We start from the raw sequence: 22,195 nt of genomic DNA on the forward strand, positions 1-22,195 counted from the left end.
GCTCCTTCCCTCTCTAACCTTTTTTTTTTTTTCCTTCCCCTCCCCCATAGTCTTCTGTTAAGTTTCTCAGGATCCACATAAGAGTGAAAACATATGGTATCTGTCTTTCTCTGTGTGACTTATTTCACTTAGCATAACACTCTCCAGTTCCATTCACGTTGCTACAAAAGGCCATATTTCATTCTTTCTCAGTGCCACATAGTATTCCATTGTGTATATAAACCACAATTTCTTTATCCATTCATCAGTTGATGGACATTTAGGCTCTTTCCATAATTTGGCTATTGTTGAGAGTGCTGCTATAAACATTGGGGTACAAGTGCCCCTATGCATCAGCACTCCTGTATCCCTTGGGTAAGTTCCTAGCAGTGCTATTGCTGGGTCATTGGGTAGATCTAGCAAAAGTAATTTTGAAGAAGAAGACCAAAACTTGAGCCTCTATTACAAAGCTGTAATCATCAAGACAGCATGGTATTGGCACAAAACAGACACATAGATCAATGCAATAGAATAGAAACTCCAGAATTAGACCAACAAAAGTATGGTCAACTAATCCTTGACAAAGCAGGAAAGAACATCCAATGGAAAAAAGACAGTGTCTTTAACAAATGGTGCTGGGAGAACTGGACAGCAACATGCAGAAGAATGAAACTAGACCACTTTCTTACACCATTCACAAAAATAAACTCAAAATGGATAAAGGACCTGAATGTGAGACAGGAAACCATCAAAATCCTAGAGAAAGCAGGAAAAAACCTCCCTGACCTCAGCCGCAGCAATTTCTTCTTTGACACATCCCCAAAGGCAAGGGAATTAAAAGCAAAAATGAACTATTGGGACCCCATGAAGATAAAAACCTTCTGCACTGCCAAGGAAACAATCAACAAAACTAAAAGGCAACCAACGGAATGGGAAAAGATATTTGCAAATGACATATCGGACAAAGGGCTAGTATCCAAAATCTATAAAGAGCTCACCAAACTCCACACCCAAAAAACAAATAATCCAGTGAAGAAATGGGCAGAAAACATGAATAGACACTTCTCTAAAGAAGACATCCGGATGGCCAACAGGCACATGAAAAGATGCTCAACGTCACTCCTCATCAAGGAAATACAAATCAAAACCACACTCAGATACCACCTCACGCTAGTCAGAGTGGCTAAAATGAACAAATCAGGAGACTATAGATGCTGGTGAGGATATGGAGAAATGGGAACCCTCTTGCACTGTTGGTGGGAATGCAAACTGGTGCAGCCGCTGTGGAAAACAGTGTGGAGGTGCCTCAAAAAATTAGATTTCTTTTTAAGCAGTGATACTTGTGATTTTCAGGAATTAGTAACAGTTCACTCATGCTACACCACTCCAGACTTAGGACCCACAAGCTTCAGCCTGCTATCTTGTCAACATTCCATAGAGCATTGCCAACCATGTCATAGGCTCATATGGGAAACGTGACACTTGAGTCATCAAAACACTGCTTGTAGTTCCAAAATAGCCTACTTATCCTTGTTATCACCACCATTACCATCACCATCGTGAAGCAGTCCTAGGGTTCCTTAAGGAACTGAAGGAAGGAAAGAAGGGAGGGAGGGAGGGAGGGAGGAGGAAAAGAAGTAAGAAAGGGAGGATAAAAAGCAAAGAAAGAGCTAAAGACAAGTAATTACATATTACTGAGATTCCAGTGTTAAGGACTATATTTTTAAAATTTATTTTGTGCATTTACGATGTTTAAGATCCCTATTTTTACACTATCAATGAAATTAGACTGCTGTAAACTATATAAATTAATGGCACAATCATAGTCCTACTCTTCTTTTTCTTTTTTGATTTTTTTAAGGTTTATTTTTGAGAGAGAGAGGGAAAGAGCATGAGTGGGGGAGGGGCAGAGAGAGGAAGACACAGAATCTGAAGCAGGTTCCAGGCTCTCAGCTGTCAGCACAGAGCCGGACGTGGGGCTTGAACTCATGAACCGTGAGATCATGACCTGAGCTAAAGTTGGATGCCCAACCAACTAAGCCACCCAGGTTCTCACTTCCTTTTCTTTTCTTTTTCTTCTTCTTCTTCTTCTTCTTCTTCTTCTTCTTCTTCTTCTTCTTCTTTTCTTCTTCTTCTTTTTTCTAAAACATTGGTCAGGCTCTCAACATCTCGGTAGCCAGAAAGCAGTATCTTTCCTTATATGCTCTTCCATATAGTGTCTGAGAATGTGAGCTCTAGTGTTAGCCTGGCTTTGAATCATGAATCATGGACACCCCCCCCCCCTTTCCTCTATTCCAAATTTGTTGTGTTCCAAATCACTTGGCTTGTATGGGTCAGGAACTTGGTGATAATAGTACTCAGGTAGTAATATTGTTTTGATGTTGTAGTAGTCATTTATTAGTATTTACAGAGCATCTATTACCTGTCAGGTTTTGTTTTCAGTGCCAAGGAACAAAGAGGACAAAATCTTTGACTTCATGAAAAATTATATTCTAGTTAGGACAAGGTAGAAAAAACGAATAAATAAAAAAAATGTCAGACCGTGAAAAATGCTATGAAGCAGATAAAACAGAATTATATGCTAGAAAATAACTAGAGGAGGGAAGTAAGGTGTTAATTTAGATGGGATGGTCAGGGGAGGCCTTCCTAAGGAGGGGCTATTTGAGCTGACAAGAAAAGGTCAACGATACAAATATGTATGGAAAAGATTTCTGGGCAAAAGGACCAGAAAAGCCCTGAGGTGAGAAGGAGCTTGAAACGGTTGAGAAACCTAGGGCGCCTGGGTGGTTCATTCAGTTAAGTGTCCAACTTCGGCTCGGTTATGATCTCACGGTTCCTGTGTTCAAGCCCCATGTTGGGCTCTGTGCTGACAGCTCAGAGCCTGGAGCCTGCTTCAGATTCTGTGTCTCCCTATCTCTCTGTCCCCCCTCCCCCACCCCACTTGCTCTCTGTTTCTGTCTCTGTCTCTGTCTCTCTCAAAAATAAACATTTAAAAAAAAAAAAAGAAAGAAATGGTTGAGAAGCCAAAGATGCTTTGTCCTCACTCCTCTCTTCTCAGTCAGCATGCCCCCCCCATATTCTTCTGAATTGAATTCTGAGTTCTTAATTCACTAAAAACATAGAAGCAATCAGTAAAGAACATCCATGAGTTACATTTACTACATCTACCACCATACCTCTATCAACATGTGCTTTTTTCTCCATGTAGCACAATCAGAGCTCCTATTAAGACCTACACAGGGCGCCTGGGTTGCTCAGATGGTTGAGTGTCCAACTTGGGCTCAGGTCATTATCTCATGGTTCATGGGTTCGAGCCCTGCATTGAGTTCTGTGCTGACAGCTCAGAGCCTGGGACCTGCTTCAGATTCTGTGTCTCCTTGTCTCTGCCCCTACCCTGCTCAAGTTCTCTCTCTTTCTAAATAAACATAAAAAAAAAAAAAGACCTATACAATGGGGGCGCCTGGGTGCTCAGTCAGGTTAACTGTCCAACTCTTGATTTTGACTCAGGTCATGACCTCACAGTTTTGTGAGTTCCAGCCCCACTTCTGGCTCTGCACTGACAGTGCGAACCCTGTTTTGGATTCTCTCTCTCTCCCTCTCTTTCTGTTCCTCCCCTGATTGTGCTCTCTCTCTCTTTCTCTCAAAATAAATAAATAAGCTGAATTAAAAAAAAAAGACCTACACAATATTTGTACACTAAATCCCATTTTTTTTTCCTAAGAGATTTTTTTGTTACAGTTGTTCACCTCACCTCTCACATCCTCAGATTTTCTTTCTCCATTACATCATGCTCCTCTGAATTCATACATACCATCTCACCTAATGCAAAGCAGACAAACAAGAGAAAGAAAAACAGAACACCGTGCAAGCTGACTCTCTTTTCTCTATTCCACAATGCCTTCCAGTACCTTCATTGCTCTACTCCCCTTTAGAGTAAAAGTCTCAAGAGAACTGTCTTCCTGTCTCTAATTCCTCTCCTGAACCTGCTCCAGTCAGGTGTTTATTCTCTCCCCTCCATGGAACCGTGTAGGTCATCAATGATTTCCGCGCTGCCAAATTCAGTGGTCAATTCTGTATCCTCATCTTACTTGACCCAAGAACTATACATATGACACAGTTGAAAACTCCGTCTTTCCTGAGACAAATTTCTTCTCTGTTTTGCTGCCTCACGGCCATCCCTTCTCCGTTTATTTTACTGAATAACTCACTTTCCTTCTAAATAGGGGAATGCCCTAGTGGCCTTTCGAGATATAGTTACTTCTTAGATGATCTTATCCAGGCCCATGGTTTTATTTTTATTTTATTTTTTTCTAGCAAAGCTCTTTTAAACTTTTTTTTTTTTTTAATTTTAGGGAGAAAGAGTGACAGAGAGTGAGAGTGTGCACATGAGCTGGGAGAGAGGCAGAGAGAGAATCTTTTTTTTTTTAAGTTTATTTATTTTGAGAGAGAGAGATAGAGAGGGAGAGGGAGGAAGGGAGGGAGAGAAAGCACAAGCTGAGGAGAGACAGAGAGAGAGGGAGAGAGAGAGAATCCCAAGCAGGCTATGCACTGTCAGCACAGAGCCCAACATGGGGCTTGAATCCACGAACCGTGAGATCCTGACCTGAGCCAAAGTCAAGATTCGGTCACTTAACTGACTAAGCCACTCAGCCACCCTTAAAAGCAACTGTTTTTTAAATTGTGATACTTGTAGAGTGATATGCAGCTGTAGGAAATAATAGAGAGAACTTTTGCACACTTCCGAATTTTCCCCAGTGATAATATTTGCAAAACCATAGTATAATATCACAATCAGAATATTGACATCAATACAAGTTTTATGCTTATTCATTATACATGTCTACATGGGTATACACATATAAATTAGATTCTTCTTTTTTTTTAATGTTTATTTATTTACTTTTGAGGGAGAGAGAGAGAGAGAGAGGAAGGGAGGGAGGGAGGCTCTGACAGTGCAGAACCTGATGTGGGGCTCAAATTCATGAACCATGAAATCATGACCTGAGTTGAAATCAAGAGTCAGATGCTCAACTAACTGAGCCACCCAGGAGCCCCACATATAAACTTGATTCTATACAATGTTATCACCTCTGTGTCTACCCCCATAGTCAAGATACAGAATACTTCCAACACCACAGGGATCCCTCATGTTTAAGAACCACACCAACTTTCCCTCCACACCCTCATCTCTGTCCTCTGCTCCTAAATTATGTTATTTTCAAAATGTTATGTAAATGGAACCATCCAATATATAACCTTTGAGGATTGGCTCTTTTTCTTCACTCAGCCTAATTCATCCAAATTGTTGCCCATATCTATAGTTCCTTCCTTTCTGTGGCTGAGTAGCATTCCATGATGGTACGTATGTATTACAGTGTGTTTAACCATTCACATATTTAAGGCTATCTGATGCTGATTCCAGTTTTGGGCTACTATAAACAAAACTGCTATAAGTACTTGTATGCAGGTTTTCGTCCATGAACATGTTTTGATTTCTCTGGGATCAAGTCTCAGGAGTATAATTGTTGGGTCATATGGTAGCTGCATTCGTGTTTAGAGAAAATACCAAACTGTTTCTCAGAGTGGTTGTACCATTTTGCCATTTATATTAGCCATTCTTATAGCTATGCAGTGTGACAGAACTTTTTTAAAAAAACCCTTATAACATAGTTTTCCTAAGAAAACAAATCTACATTTCCATAATGAAGAGAGACAATTCCAATTGACTTGCTATTTTTCTGCTAACTCACCTTTGCCTTTGCATAACCAAGATTCAAATGATATTTATTTATTTATTTATTTATTTACTTACTTACTTACTTACTTACTTACTTACTTTTAGGTAGGTTCTACAACCTGAACAACGTGGGGCTCAAACTCATGACCCCAAGATCAAGAGTTGCATGCTCCACGTACTGAGCCAGCCAGGTGCCCCCAAGTGACTTTTATTGAAGGGACTTTTCTCTGAGCCAGATGGACTGCAAATGGGGATCCAGACTCAGGAGGGGCTGATATTTTGATGGGTGTGTTGTTTAATCAGATGATCACCATAAAGGTATAGAAATGAGAGAGTCTGTCTGTAACTATGAACTTCCTTGTTTGAAATTCTACCAAAGCTTTGTCTGATTGCATTTAAGGGAAACATCATGATTGTAAATTTCACAGAAATTTAAATCTGAAAAATTACTCTCAACCTCTGTTATCATACATCTGGGACAGCACTTAACCACAGGGTAGGGAATAAGACAAAAAAAAAATTGTGGACAAATCTACTCTGATTATGGAAGGCCCATCTCCCTCTGTCAACACTTATGTGAAACTGCATAGTTAACAGTTCTTCCTGGTTGAGGCCCAGTTACCCTCAAGCGAAGAAAGCAAACTTGATTTGAATAAGGATGGTTTACATGTGTATTCTTCCTGTAGTCACTTTCTTTTCAATGTCTTATATCAATAATATTTCTTAGATAAATTGGCATCTCTTTCTCCTCCTGTGAAGATAAAACTGAGAGAAAAGTCAATCTTTGTTAAGTATCCATTTTAGCATCCACCTTAACTAAGGAAAAAACGTTTATTTAATATTAGTCTTACTCTCTATTATCCCAAGAACAGTGCCTAATGGTGGTAAAAGGCTCAATACATATTTGTTGAATGAATTTTGAATGAACCACATGGTGAATATTTCAGTGTTTGCTAGTGAGATATTTAAGTGAAGGTTATAGGTGTGGGCTTTGTGGTCAAATACACATGGTCAAGACGGGGTCTTTCCATTCATTAGTTTCATGATCTTTCTGGGATGCAATTTTCTCATCTGTGAATAGTGTTTACTATACAGGGATACTGTGAAGATGGGAAGCAGTAACACATGGAAATATTTAGCACAGAGCCAGCATAGAGTATGTATTCAACAACCGTGGCTACAGATGATTATTTACAATACCTGACTGTTAGCCTACCAGAATGTGAGCTCCCAAAAGTCTGGATCCATATAAATGGATATAACTTTTCAAAGTTTTGTGATGAAAGCAATTCCTGTTACATTTCTATCACACTATCAGGTTCTTTCCTAGCCTTAGGCCTAATCATATCACTTTTACACTTAAAAATTTTTTTTCTGTCATTTTTGGATAATACTTCATCTATGTACTAGGAAGAAAAGTGAAGGAAACCTGTGGATAAGCATAAAGAAGGGGAGGGGAGAGGGAAGAAGAGGCAACAGTTGGATATGAGAAAACTCTGGACTTGCTGTAAGAAGATCCAGATGCAAATTCTGATCCATCTACAGATGTGTGATTCTCAATAAACCACTCAGTCTCTGGCCTTTTATCCTTATTTGCAAAGTTAAGGAGAAGGTGTCAGTGAAGGGGGTTCGTTAGATGATTTCTAAGTGCATTTTGCTTTTATTACTCTATGTAAGGGCCAGTAAGCCAAACCCTGTTGGCTCTTGGCTCTTCTGTATATCTGTAAGGTAACAATGGCTTTTCCACTTTTAAATGTTTTTTTAGAAAATCAAGAAAGTATGTTGTGACATTTGAAAATTATCTAAAATTGAGTACGTTTTATTTGGACATAGTCAGAATCATTTGTTTATGTATTACCTATGGCCAGTTTCATGCCAAGAGGGCAGAATTGAGTAGTTGCCAGAAACCATATGGCCCACAAAACAAGGGATATTTAGTATCTATTCCTTTTAAGAAAAAGTTGGCTTTTTTCTGCTCTATGTGGATAAGTATACTTGCTTATTTTGGGCTGACCCATCTCTTTTATATGAGGTTTGTGCTCATCAGGTATTTTTCAAAATATTATTATATTGCACAATCCCACAAACCGTTCAGCTTTCTGAGAGACTGTTTTGCTAACCATTGGAATCCTGGTGCCTTACACAGTGCTAGCATAGAGCAGGTGCTCAGTATTTGTTGTTGAGTAAGCATTCTAAGACCAGTGCCAAGCTAGTAATTTCAAAACTTCAAAAGGAATTTTTTTATCCAATACAAACTAAGTTGCCTATTTTGGTAATTTCGGTTTTAAAAAAAATATTTTTAAAAACTTTTTTGCTGACCAAAATTCTCCCTGCAAAAAAAAAAAAAAAAAAAAAAAAAAAAACCCTACTGAATTTTAGATATCCAGTGAACAGAGAATTTAAAAAAAGATTAGAATCTTTTTTTTCCTAAATAAAGCATGTATTAAAAATACTGGTAAAACTGAAATGGCCTCAGCCTTTTACAACTGTGCGCCACGTTTTAAAAATGACGATTACTGGAGTCCAAGGAATGGTTGTCAGAAACATTCTGCGTAACTTAAGCATAGCGGCGAAAAATACAAGCATGTGTGCTGAGCAAAATGATTGTGCAAGGAAAAAAAAAAGTAAAATTTTGCATTCTGTGCAATGTGTCGAACGTGAATGTATTGCACGTTGTGTTGCAGATTTACTACAGCTGAGTCATTTCGGGACACAAGTGTGTTTCCAGGAAAAAACGAGAGGAAGGAACCAGGCTGAGGGGCTTGCCGGGTTCCCCCAGGCACTCCCAGTAGCAGACACCGGTATTGCGCGGCGGGCGACGGCGTGGTCAAAAAGGCGCCGCGGCCCCTTTAAGACTCACAGCACCTTCTCCAAGATACCATCTTGCACCAGGAGTTCACGTAAGCTCTCCACCTACCTTGCTATATCCCTCCTCCTTAACTGGGTACGGCCTGCCGGCGGGGCGAGCGAGCTTTTTCATTGGCTCTGCGCGCACGGCCCTCTTATTTCTATTGGTTCTTGCGCCCGCCACTTGACGCTATCTCCTGCCCTCCTGAGCCGTCAAGCTAGGTTGAGTGAGGGCTCTTGGGTTAGTTCCTGTTAGGCCCCGGCCGGGGGAGTAGGTTGAAGTCTCCTAAGATGCCTGGTGGGCTGGGGCACCGGGAGCTGTGAAGAGAGGGTGAGGAAGCGGCGAGGGGAGACCCGCGGCAGGCCTGAACAAGACCGGCGGCCAAGCCCGCCTTCCCTGCACCATGCTTATAGAGGATGTGGATGCCCTCAAGTCCTGGCTGGCCAAGTTACTGGAGCCGATGTGAGTGAGCCAGGCTGGGCCAGGGCCGGCGAACGTGGGCGTTGGGGGCCCGCGGGGGCGTGGGGGGAGGGGAGGCGGCGTGGGGGAGGGCGGAGCGGAGGGGCCGCGGTCCGGAGGTCCCGGCGACGTCTTCTCTGTAGTACTATCACCATTGTGGGGGGGGGCGGTGGCGGGGGGGGGGGGGGGGGGGGGCGGGGGCGGAGGGGGGGTGGGGCGGTGGGAGCGGGGGGTGGGGGTGGGGGGCGGCAAGGACAGCGAGGGCTTTTTAAATATAAATATTGGGGTGTTGGAAGGGGTAGCAGGAATAGTGAGGGAATTTAAGATTTTACTCTTTGAGAACAGCGGTAGATCGCAAGGCTATCGAGGGATTTTTGAATGTGAATATTAAGGGTGTAGCAGCCTGTCGAGGGCTTTATTAACAATATTAGTACGGGGCTAAAAGATCCAGAAGCAGAGTATCGAGGGCCTTTTAAAAACATGAAGACAGAAAGGAATAGTAGGGATACTGAGGGTTTTATAGCGATTATTGATGAACTCTAAGGGTTCAAGAATTTTGAAGGATTTGAGAAACATGAGGTAGTTGAAAGGGATATGTGAGCATTCAAGTGTTTTTGGGAATTACTGGAAAGCTGTTAAATAGGATAACAAGGATATGAAGGGATTTTAAAATATTTTCTGGGAGTTGTTAGTACTAGGAGAACTAATAACTTTTAAATACCATTAAGGGTTAGAAAATAACTGAGATTTTAAAGTTTGAGGGTTGAAAGGGCTACCCTGGTATTTAATATTTTTGGAGGAGTAGTTGAAAGGGGGTATACCTGCAACATGTAGGGATTTTTAGGTACAGCCATAGGAGCAATAAAAGGGGTAGAAGAAAGACTACGAGTTTTGTAAATATTGTTGAAGGATTGTGAGGGCAACTGAGGATATTGGGGTGTAGGATTATTGTTGATGGGCTGAAGAATCAGAAGGGCTTGTTTTTGAAAAATATTTGGGTAGTATTAGTTATGGAATTACTGGGACACTTGAGAGAGAGAGCAGAGGTATCAGCTTTTTGTTTTGTTTTGTAACCATTTTAAGAGCTTAGGATTGTGGTGAGTTTATTTGAGATATGGGGATATAGGTAGTTTCTGAAACATCCCAAAGAGGGAAGAGAAGGAATGCTGAAGGGAGAGTTGGAGAGAGATGATATCGAACTCTCTTGGGAAAGAAGGCTTGGAAAGAGAAGGGAAGGGATCATTTCCTGCCCCCTCTTCATTTCTAGTGCTTATTCTCCTGTTAGAGGTGAGGACTTGCTGGTGAAAGAAAAGGGGTAGAGGAAGAGATGGGCAGGCTATAGGATTCATTAGATTAGACCATTTTAGTGGAAACATTGAGTTTTTCAGAAGTGTAAATAAGGGGTAGTTTGGGAGGCGTGGAGGTGTGGTAAAGCTGGGGCTGTTGGGAGACAGCTACTTCCCAGTTTATGTCCTGGTCCTCCTGAGAAATCTTGTTAAATAACTTTGTTGTTGTTTTGCTACTTTGATTTCTTGGACGTGAACACCTAAGAAGAGAGTCATCTTTAGTCCAATGTGTCAGTCTTATAAAGGTAGGATGGTTGAAGGAGGCAGCATTAGAATTTTGATGTCTGACATGCTATTTACATTCTGAGGATGAGGAGTATGTGAGAGTACAGGTGTGAATGAAAGTACACTAAGGGCTTCTGGGTTTTATATTAGTGTTGGTCTACTTGAAAGTTTTGTAGAAGAGTATGGGTGTCTTGAGTCTGCTGTCTTTTTCTGCAGTAAAGTTTGGGAGCACAGAGATGGAGATGGATTGTGATGAAGGTAGAACATAAATGAAACATAGATTTAGTGAAATTGACCATATATGGAAAAGGCTGAAAAAAAGGTCATGTTTAAAAAATTGTTTACCTTCATGTTGACATCAAAAAACAAACCTTGTGTGCGTGTGTGACAGTTTTGTGTATAGGCTCTGATTTTGTTTGTAGGTAGAGATTCTATAAGAATTATATGTATATGTCTTTGGTAGAAGGTGACTAGTTTTAATGTTACTTTAATGTTAATTGCCTTTTTTTTTTTTTAGTCCTCCCTAAAATGTTTTATTCTGGGTAGTGGTTTTTGTTTTTGTTTTAAACAATTTTTTTTTAACGTTTATTCATTTTTTGAGAGACAGAGAGTGAGCGGGGGAGGGGCAGAGAGAGAGGGAGACACAGAATCTGAAGCAGGCTCTAGGCTGTGAACTGACAGCACAGAGCCGACGCTGGGCTCGAACTCACAGACTGTGAGATCATGCCTTGGGCTGAAGTCGGTTGCTTAACTGACTGAGGCACCCAGGCGCCCCTGTTTTTGTTTTTGTTTTTGTTTTTGTTTTTTCTTTAATGTGAAAATTTAGTTTGGGTACAAACTTAAACCTAATCGTGTTTTTTCCCTTGGCTTTTTATACTAATAAGTTTATAAGTATTCTGTAATTTTTATGGGTAAAAATTATTTTTGAAAGTGATTATTTTAGTTTCCCCATTTGTTTTTACTTGTTCAACTGAAAACACCCAAAATGCTTTTTTAATTATTAAAAAATTGTTACTTTTTTGGGGCTAAAAAGAGCCAAAATCACTACTCAGGCTTTCCTAGAAGTACAAATAAAAAAATACTAATTTTTAACTCATAGAAGTATGGTTTCAGATGGAAGCATTAGTAAGAGACAGCAAATGCAAAAAGGAAAGAAATAAATGCAGATATATGTATTTTCATTAGTTGTCACGGGATTTTTTCTTTTAGACATCCTAAAATATAATAAATGATATGCTAAAATGGGTTGTATTTGGTAATTTACTTTTTGCGTTTTACAGATTGTAGAAAATTTTCATGGCAGATTGGCATGTTGTTATGACCTAGCGTTTCAGAGCAGTTGTTAGGGTTTCAGATAATGGAGTTGAAGTGGATATGTTGGAATCATACTATGTCCATGCACATGATCTTCTATTGTGTTTTCTTAGCTTAGTTTATGGTTAAGTAAATTTATAAAAGATTTTAATTTTTAGGGGTTTTTAAGTATGTTGTCTTGCACGTAATGGGGTGTTTCTAAACCAAGGCATTTTACATTTAATTATTTCTTATAGACAAATTAGAAATATCATATACTAGAGCTTATCTGTTACCTTCCACTTCTTTTGTAGATTGGGGACCTATCTTTTACTTTAAAAAATTATTTTTTAACGTTTACTTATTATTCAGAGACAGAGACAGAGCATGAGCATGGGAGGGGCAGAGAGAGGGGGAGACACAGAATCTGAACCAGGCTCCGGGCTCTGAGCTGTTAGCCCAGATCATGACGTGAGCCGAAGTTGGACGCTTAACCGACTGAGCCACCCAGGTGCCCCATGTCAATTACTTTTACTAGAGGAAAGACAAAAGGACAGTGCCTGGAAGAAATGATTCCTTAACTGGCTTGGAAAACCTAGTACCATTTTCATTGGCAGTGCAGTCAAGGGAGTGAAACCATCTCAGTCAAGAAATTTATATCTCTTTTCCTACTGCTACATGAACAGACTGAATTCACAAGTCTTGTTTGAGGTCTTTTTTTTTTTCCCTAAGTTTATTTATTTATTTTGAGAGAGAGCACGATCTGGAGGTGGGGGTAGGGAGAGAGAGAATCTCAAGCAGGCTCCTTGCTGTCAGCACAGAGCTGGACGCGGGGCTCAATAGCAGAAACTCCTTAACTGAGCTGAAATCAAGAGTTGAACATTCAACTGATTGAGCCACCCAGGCTCCCCTTGTTTAAGGTCTTTATCTTTGCTCACTTTCAAAATATCCTAGATGTCAGTCAGAGAGACTATGTAGGGATTATGTACAATTGGGAGATGTCATGGTATCTATTAGAAATAACGTCTCATTTTCAGTAGGTGGACCCTTTAAGAGTAAAGTCTAACTAAAATCCAAGGGATAAATTAAAAACTGATGAAGTTACAAGTTTAGAAAAAGTTCAGGCAGTAGAGCTTTGCTTGGGATTCTCTCTCTCTCTCTCTCTCTCTGTCTCTGCCTTTCCCCTGTTTGTGCTAGTGCTCTCTCAAAAATAAATACGTAAAAAAAAAGTTCAGGCAAGCATTTTTCTTTTTAAGAAAATATTTATTTTTTGGGGTGCCTGGGTGTTTCAGTCAGTTAAGTGTTCCACTTGGGCTCAGGTCATGATCTTGTGTGTTCAAGTTCTGTGCTCAGAGCCTGGAGCCTGCTTCAGATTGTGTCTCCCTTTGTCTTTGTCCTGCTAGTACTCTGTCTTTATGTCTCTAAAGAATAAATAAACATTAAAAAAATTTAAAAATATATTTATTTATTTTGAGAGATAGGTAGAGAGCAAGTGGGGGAGGGGAAGAGAGAAAATCCCAAGCAATCTCCACGTTGCCAGCGCAGAGCCCCCACCAGGGCTTGAACTCATGAACTCAAATCAAGAGTCAGACACTCAATCCACCGAGCCATCTGGGTACCCCCAGGCAAGCATTTTTTAGTAACAAACATGCATTTCTACCTGAAAATGTCTTTATGTATTTATTTTTTATTTGAGAGAAAGAGTACAAGCCAGGGAGAGGGAGAATATTAAGCAGGCTCCATGCTCAGTAGGGAGCCAAATGTGGGGCTCCATCCCTCAACCCTGGGATCAAGACCTGAGCGGAAATCAAGAGTTGGACACTCAACTGACTTAGCCACCCAGACACCTCCCCCAAAAGTCTTTAAGTGTTTTAAGTTATTTACATTGTATATAATATATATATATATATATATATATATATATATATATATATAAACGTAATTCAAAGCTGTTTAGCTTACTATAAAAATCTGTCTTGGTATGTGTTTTATTTTTTTCTTTATTTTTATTTTTTAAAGTTTACTTACTTATTGTGAGAGAGAATATCCCAAGCAGGCTCAGTGTGGAGCCTGATGTGGGGCTCAAACTCAGGAACCTGTGAGATCATCACCTGAGCCAAAACCGAGTCGGAGGCTTAACCATCTGAGCCACCCAGGAGTCCCCTTGGTATATGTTTAAAACTTTTTTTCCCAATGTCTGTTTTGAGAAAGAGAGACAGCGAGAGCGGGGGAGGGGCAGAGAGAGAGGGAGAGACAGAATCTGAAGCAGCCTCCAGGCTTTGAGCTGGTAGCACAGAGCCTAACAATGGTGCTCCAACTCATGACCTGTGAGATCATGACCTGAGCCGAAGTTGGACGCTTAACTGACTGAGCCATCCAGGCGCCCTCCTTGGTATATGTTTTAAAATGAGTGATGGGGTTTGTAATAATTTTTTGTACAGTTGCATCTATCTATTGTAGTAAACACCATTATGTGAATCAGGGCATTTAGTTTCTAGTTCTGTATCTATGTCTGATTTACTGTGTGACTTTGGAGAAATTCTTTAAATTTTCTCTAAATAGTTAATAATATTAGCCATCTACCTATCTTTCAAATATGGTATGAATATTAATGTGTAGACTATAAAAAGTGCCTGTGTACCTTAGAATCATTAAATATAAATGTAATTTTGTGGTTTTTGAAATGTGAAAATATGTTAAACTCTTTTTGCAAAAATATTTTACTTAATATTGTTAAGCATTACTGCCACTTACTAGAGAGCAGCTAGAGTCTCACTGCGGGCCTGTAGGTAGGACCGGGAATTGGTGAAAGCCGTGACTTTGATGTGTAGTTTCTGTGACTTCAGCCCATAGCAACATCTTTTTTAGTGCACTAGGAGATTGAATATGTTGTCATCTTGGAGTATGATGGAAAAGGCAGCAGTAAGCTTCATAGACAGATCACTGTATTGGTTCAGTGTTCAAGGAGGGAGTATACTTTGAACTCTATAGAGTTTTACATGCCACCATAGATTTGCAATCCTTATCACATTAAGTTCTGATTAGTAATGTCTTCAGCTGCTCAAATAGGAGGAAAAATCATCACCTAGTAGCTATGACACCTGATCTCTTACATAAATAAACTACGAGGGTGAAATGAGTATTTTGAAGGTATGTTCTTAAAAGATTGAGAAGTTGTGATAATGTGCTTAGTGGCCTCAAGGAATTATTCTGCCTCTAAAGTGCTGTCATTGGACTCGTTTAAGGAGACTGACCCTTAACTATTTCACAGAAAAGGACTTATTTTGACCAGAAGACTTCTTGGCAAGTTTCCGCCCCCCCCCCCAATTTTTTTTAATGTTTTTATTTATTTTTGAGAGAGAGACAGAGCTTGAGCAGGGGAAGGGCAGAGAGAGAGAGAGAGGGTGATACAGATTCTGAAACAGGCTCTAGGCTCCAAGCTGTCATCACAGAACCTGACGCGAGGCTTGAACTCATGGACCATGAGACCATGACCTGAACAAAGCTGGACACTTAACCAACTGAGCCACCCAGGCACCCTACAAAAAATTTTTGAGTGTTTATTTATTTTTGAGAGAGAACGAGGGCACGAGTAGGGGAGGGACAGAGATAGAGGGAAAGACACAGACTCCGAAGCAGGCTCCAGGCTCTGAGCTGTCAGTACAGAGCCCAACATGGGGCTCGAACCTACAACCCACAAGATCATGACCTGAGCTGAAGCCAGACGCTTAACCAACTGAGCCACCCAGGCACCCCTTGGCAAATACACTAAGTGTAAGGACATACTTGTTCTTATGTCCTTTGGTTTGCCTCCTAAATATGTCTGACTTTTTTCTTGGCCCAATTGCTATAGGCTAGAAGCCAGAAGTTGCTTTTATAGCCCCCTGTTTCCTATCACTGTCTTGTCTCATCCTCTGATAGGGTTATTACTTACTTTCTTGTGAATCTGTTTTTTAACCATCTGTTATTTTGTACTGTAATTATTTGTTTTCATTTTCAGCCCTTGGCCACTAGACTGCAAGGCAAGGTCTGTCTTACTTAGATTAGACTAATTCCATTACCAAGCAAGATGCTTGGTACTTAGTAAACATTCAGTAAATGTTTAAATGAGTCAGTGTCCTTATATGTATATGTACACATTGGTTGACAATTTTGAAAAGTACTATTTAAAAAAAATTTTTTAAATGTTGATTATTTTTTGAGAGAGAGAGAGAATGTGCGTGTGGAGGGGAGGGGCAAGGAGAGAGAGAGACAGAATCTGAAGCAGGCTTCAGGCTCCAATCTGTCAGCACAGAGCCCGATGCGGGACTGGAACTCAGGGACTGCAAGATCATGACCTCAGCCAAAGTCAGACGCTTGACTGACTGAGCCACCCAGGTGCCCCATATTTTTTTAATAGCCTAATTTTTAGGGTATACTTAGCTGGTGACTATTGATTTGTAAGCCATAGTCTGAATATCAAAACAGTGTTTGCAGCTGACAGGTATATATATATTTTTTTTTTCTCCAAGGTAAATCTAGGTATTTTCTTCCATTCATGAAAGCCTCTAATTAATTAAGGGGAAGATGAAAGCTTTCATTCGAAAAGAAGTAGAAGTGCCATTATTTCTATCTTTTTAATATGTGTTAACAGGTTCTTACAACTTAATGTTATTCATATTAACTCTTTAAAAAAAAATTTTTTTTTAAATGTTTATTTTTGAGAGAGAGAGAGACAGAGCAGGAGCAGGGGAAGGGCAGAGAGAGAGGGAGCGACACATGGATTTCGGAGCAGGCTGTAGGCTCTGAGCTGTCAGCACAGAGCCCGACGTGGGACTCAAACTCACAAACCATGAGATCATGACCTGAGCTGAAGTTGGACGCTTAACCACCTGAGCCACCCAGGCGCCCCACATTAACTCTTTTAATAAAGTCAGTTCAAGTTTTACTTCCTTTTCTTCTTCTTCTTCCTCTTATTTATTTTTTTTAATAAAAAGAGATAAGGGAGTGGGCAGAGAGAGAGAGAATCCCAAGGAAGCTCAGGCTCCTTGCCTAGCCTGGACTCGGAGGCAGGGCCTGAACTCATGACTGAGAGATTATGACCTGAGCTGAAATCAAGAGTGGGATGCTTAACTAACTGAGCCAGCCAGGTGCCTCAGATTTTATTTTAAAATATTCATTTATTTTGAGAGAGAGAGAAGAGTGTGTGTACAAGCTGGGGAGGGGCAGAGGCAGAGGGAGAGTGAGAGGGAATCCCAAGTAGGCTCCATGACCAGTGCAGAGCCCCACCTGGGCTCGACCATAGTGTGAGATTATGACCTGAGCCAAAAACAAGAGTTGGGACACTCAACTGATGGAGCCACCCAGGCACCCCTAACATTATATTTTTAAGTAATCTCTACACCCAACATGAGGCTTGAACTTAACAACCCTGAGATCGAGAGTCGCACGCTTCACCAACTGAGCCAGCCAGGTTCCCCGTTTACTTGTTTTTCCAGTGTTGTTTTATCAACGGAATAATCTGAACACAGATCTCAGGATCAGACATTTTGGTGTTTTATTTAGGTTTTTTTTTTTTTCTTACAAAGTAAAAATAAAAGCATTATATTATAGAAAATATAGAAAGAAAAAATAATAAAATTGTGTGTATTAATTTCTAGTTTCTCTTGTGTGTTTGAACTTCATGTAGCTATAATAAGAATCAAATGTAAAATTAAAAAAAAACCTAATGTTTACTTATTGGAGGACCTGGGTGGCTCATTTGGTTAAGGGTGTAACTTCAGCTCAGGTCATGATCTCACAGTTCGTGGATTTGAGCCCCACATTGGGCTCTGTGCTGACAACTCAGAGCCTGGAGCCTGCTTCTGTCTCCTTCAGTCTCTGCCCTCCCCCGTTTGTGCTCTCTCTCTCAAAAGTAAACATAAACATCAATGTTTACTTATTTATTTTTGAGATAGTGAGAGAGAGGGAGACGGAATCCCAAGCAGGCTCTGTGACCTGAGCCAAAACCAAGAGTTGTGTGCTGAACCAACTGGGCCACCCAGTTGCCCCCAAATGTAAAATTTCTTATCTTGATTTCTCCATTTTACCTTACATCAGAAATGTTTTTCATATCTGTGTATTTTTATAACTATCACTTTGGATCCCTTATGTTTCATAAACATTTACAATAAGAATGGGTGGGTACCTGGGTGGCTCAGTCCATTGAACATCCAACTTTGGCTCAGGTCATGATCTCACTGTTCTTGATTTTGAGTCCTTCATCAGACTTTCTCCTGTCAGCAAGGAGGCCGCTTTGGATTCTCTGTACCCCTCTCTGCCCCTCCTGTGCTCTCGCAAGCGCACTCGCTCTCTTTCTCTGAAAAATAAACAATAATAAATGTATATTATTTATATAAACATAAATAATAAAAATAAACAACAATAAGAATGGGTATCTTGACTTTTTGTTAAAAATAATGCTGTTTTTATATCATGTATATATTTTTATATATATATATATATATATTTTTTTTTTTTAGCACTAATTAGGTATAGTGTTCTCTATGTTTGGCTTTATTTCCTGAGGCTAATTTCTCATAACTACAACTACTAGTCAGAGAATATGAATATTTTTAATGGCTGTTGATACACACTAAGATCAGGAGGTTCTTTCCCCTATGGCTCAGTAACGTATTCATTGTCTCACTTCTGAAACAAATATCACACTAAGGTATAACTTAAACTTGGGCCCTTCTTATTCAGGAACATGTAGATTTTTCTGAAAGTGGAAGAGGTTTAAATAGTGTTGGTTTTTTCCTTAAAAAAATTAGACTTCTCTAACTTTTAAGTAGTGTTTCTTGGCTAGGGCCTAAGGCAAGCAAAGACCTTTATTCTTTGGTCTTGGGATTGGACATATGTCTGAGGTCTGTAAAGCTGATATGCCACCAAAGCAGATGGGTCATAAACCTGTAGTGGAGATTTCATTAAGGAGGAAAGGACAAATTTGAGGATTTTACAGATATTTTTAGGGCAGTATTTCTGTTAACTTCCCCTGATGAAAATTCATTATAGTTGATTTTTTAAAATAAAAGATAATTGAAACATGTTCTTAGAATATTATTATGCAAGATGTAAATTTTAAGGAGTCCTCATGTTTCTAATTTCCATTAAACTTAAGGAAATTTATTTTGTTCTTGATTTTAACTGGAAGGTAACTATTGGTCGAGACTTCAGATACATTAATTTGTCATGCAGATTTACAGTAGGAAAGCATATGCCATAAAATATGCTATAAAATAATTTTACTCCCTGGAATTCCAACTGAGTTTTACTTCCACAGGTATGCTTTCTACATGATCTTAGGTGGATTCCTTAATTTGTCTTTACATATTTACAAATTTAGATATCTATAAAATGAATACTAATTCATTGTGCTATTAAGGCCTTTTAAAGACTATAGTAGAATAGTAATTCGGATGGGTATCATTATGTTTTCTAATCTTTCTTACAATAGAAGCCTCTTTCTGTCTAGAAATGTGTGTACTTAACACATCCATGGATCCAAGATTTTAAAATCTTTTTTATTCTCAAACATGCTTGTCCCTATAGTTAAGGAGAAATTAGTTTCCATAAGCTTTGGTTACAAATAAATAGCTAAAAGATTTAAAATACTCTGGAATAAGAGAATAAGAAGTTGTCCTGCATTTGTCTCATAAATTACCAAGAATCTTAGTCATGCCCCGATTTTTGGGACACGCTTTTGGAAGTCTTGTTGGTGTCAAAGCTACTACAGTATTGTAATTGTTAACTTTTAAAGATTATATAGTAAGAAGTGATAAAAGAACATATAAGAACAGTCATAAAGGTACAGAAAATTACAGCATAAAACTCACCGGTGTATTTAAGTTTCACCATTCACTTGGTGTGACTTGATTATTTCAGATTGGTAATTTCCGTCATAGTACTTGACGGGTACATATTAGGAGCTGTTCAATTTAAATGGTCCCATTCGTTTGGTTGTAAACATGCTTTTGAATTGGGTACAGAATTCTAACTCTCAGTTCTTAACAATCAGTTGTTTACTCATGTTGCACAAATACTTAAAATTTGTGATCACTCTCTTGGTGTCTAGTTTTTTTCCTGATCTTTTATCTTCTTGTAATTATTTATCTTGTGTTTTCACATCATCCTCTCATCATGTGTTTTATCAGAAGCAACCTAACTCCGCAGTTGTTTTTTCAGAGTCTGTATACTAAATACATGTATAAGATATGTGGGATTGGGGAACCTGGGTGGCTTAGTTGGTTAAGTGTCCACCTCTTGATTTTGGCTCATGTCATGATCTCAACCATTTGCGAGTTGGAGCCCTGAATGGGGCTCTGCGCTGACGGTGCAGAGCTTGCTTGGGGTTGATTCTCTCTCCCTCTCTTTCCACCCCTCCTCCCATCTCACTCTCTCTCAAAATAAGTAAACCTAAAAAGAAATACGGGTTCGTTTAACTCCTATTCAGTAATGTGAATGTTTTGCCTGCTTCTCACTAGAAATGGCATATCCTTACCAACTTTCTACCTGTTAGGTCATGAGACTCCTTTAAAGCTTCTTATAACAGGAGAAAAAACAACATTGCCTCTTTCTACCATTTGTACGTATTTTTAAAAATTCTTGTCTTTTCTATGTTTAGAATATCTTCCTTATCCACGATCTGAACTTTGTAAGTCAAGGTAGAGATGTGATATTTTTTTTAATCCTCTCCCCTCCATTTGAATGTTGTTTAGAACTGATTGATCAAATACCTTACCTTACTATTCTCAGGAGTGAAGTATTTATGGATTAGCCAAGGTGAGCATGGTCTGTGTAACATTTTTGAAGGTGCAAATGCTATATATTCATTTTATTATTTATTTATTATTGCTGTTTTTTAGGTTGGGTAATTGACATACAATGTTATATTACTTCTAGGTATACAATATAGTGATTTGATTTATACATTATGAAGTGCTCACCACCATCAGTCGAGTTACAATCTGTCACCATACAAAGTTATTAAAATATTATTGACTATATTCCCTATGCTATACATTATATCCCCTATGTCTTATTTATTTAAAACTGAAAGATTACAACTCTTAATCCCCTTCACCTATTTCACCTGTCCCCTCCAACTGCCCTTCTCTCCGACAACCATTAGTTTGTTTCCTGTATCTGTGAGTCTGTTTCTGCTTTGTTTTATGTTTTAGATTCCACATGTGAGTGAAATCTTACTGTGTTTGTCTTCCTCTGACTTACTGCCCTCAACATACACTTTCTAGGCCCATCCATGTTGTTGGCAAATGGCAAGATTTCATTCTTCTTTTTTTATGGCTGAGTGATAATACATTGTATGTATACGACGTCATCTTTATCTTCTTTATCCATTCTTCTGACAATGGACATTTAGGTTGCTTCTATATCTTCTTAGCTGTTGTAAATTATGCCATGATGAACATAGGGGTGCATATGACTTTCCAAATTAGTGTTTTCATTTTCTTTTTTTTAATTAATTTTTTTAATGTTTATTTATTTTTGAGAGAAAGACAGAGCATGAGCAGGGGAGGGGCAGAGAGAGCGGGAGACATAGAATATGAAGCAGGCTCCAGGCTCCCAGCTGTCAGCACAGAGCCCAACGCGGGGCTCGAACCCACAGACTGTTAGATCATGACCTGAACTGAAGTTGGGCGCTTAACCGACTGAGACACCCAGGTGCCCCCAGGCGTTTTTTTTCTGATTTTGATCTGTATATCCATTTTAGAATTTAGCAATTGGGTTTATCCAGGTAGTCTATTAATAATTCTCTAAAATGTAATTTACATTTTTTACTTAAGAAAAATCCTGGCTTTCTTTTAAGTTGCATATTTTTATTAATATATAGCTCATCATCGTGGACACTTATATTCTTTCCCAGTGCACTTTGACCCTTATCCATAATTATTTTTTTATTAGCTCTGAGTTTCGTAAAATTGACATTGAAACTCGCTCTCTTAGATTTGGTGCATAAATGTGCGGGTGTTTAAAGAAACAGCCTTTCCCACAGCAGTATTGGCAGTGAAAAAAATTCTATTTTATTGAATTATGAACTTTAAAAATATAGAATAGAAGGAAGTGCTTGGCTTTTCTTTTTGTAAAATTTTTTTTATTTACTTAAAAAATATATTTTTCCCATATATGTATATATTTATAACACAAAAACTTTCATTTCCTATAGTGTAGATAAAATGTTAGGTCTGGAGAGTACTACATGTTGGAAACTCAGGGAACATGTACTGCCCTGGCAGACGAGATGATTTTGAATGTCAAAAGACAAGTTACTAC

General features: G+C 39.2%; 1 protein-coding gene across 4 annotated transcripts in view; it reads left to right on the forward strand.

Moving 5' to 3' along the window:
• Positions 1-8,779: 8,779 nt before the first annotated feature.
• Positions 8,780-22,195, forward strand: part of RBM27 (RNA binding motif protein 27) — a 76,049-nt gene continuing 62,633 nt past the window's right edge. For all 4 annotated transcript variants that reach the window (XM_049648530.1, XM_049648532.1, XM_049648531.1 and 1 more), the window contains exon 1: positions 8,780-9,026. In XM_049648530.1, the coding sequence (XP_049504487.1) occupies positions 8,968-9,026 (59 nt within the window). In that variant the 5' untranslated portion in view covers positions 8,780-8,967. The remainder of the gene's footprint in view (positions 9,027-22,195) is intronic.

Source organism: Panthera uncia, assembly GCF_023721935.1.
Source record: "Panthera uncia isolate 11264 chromosome A1 unlocalized genomic scaffold, Puncia_PCG_1.0 HiC_scaffold_17, whole genome shotgun sequence".
In the NCBI taxonomy this organism is placed as follows: Eukaryota; Metazoa; Chordata; class Mammalia; order Carnivora; family Felidae; genus Panthera; species Panthera uncia.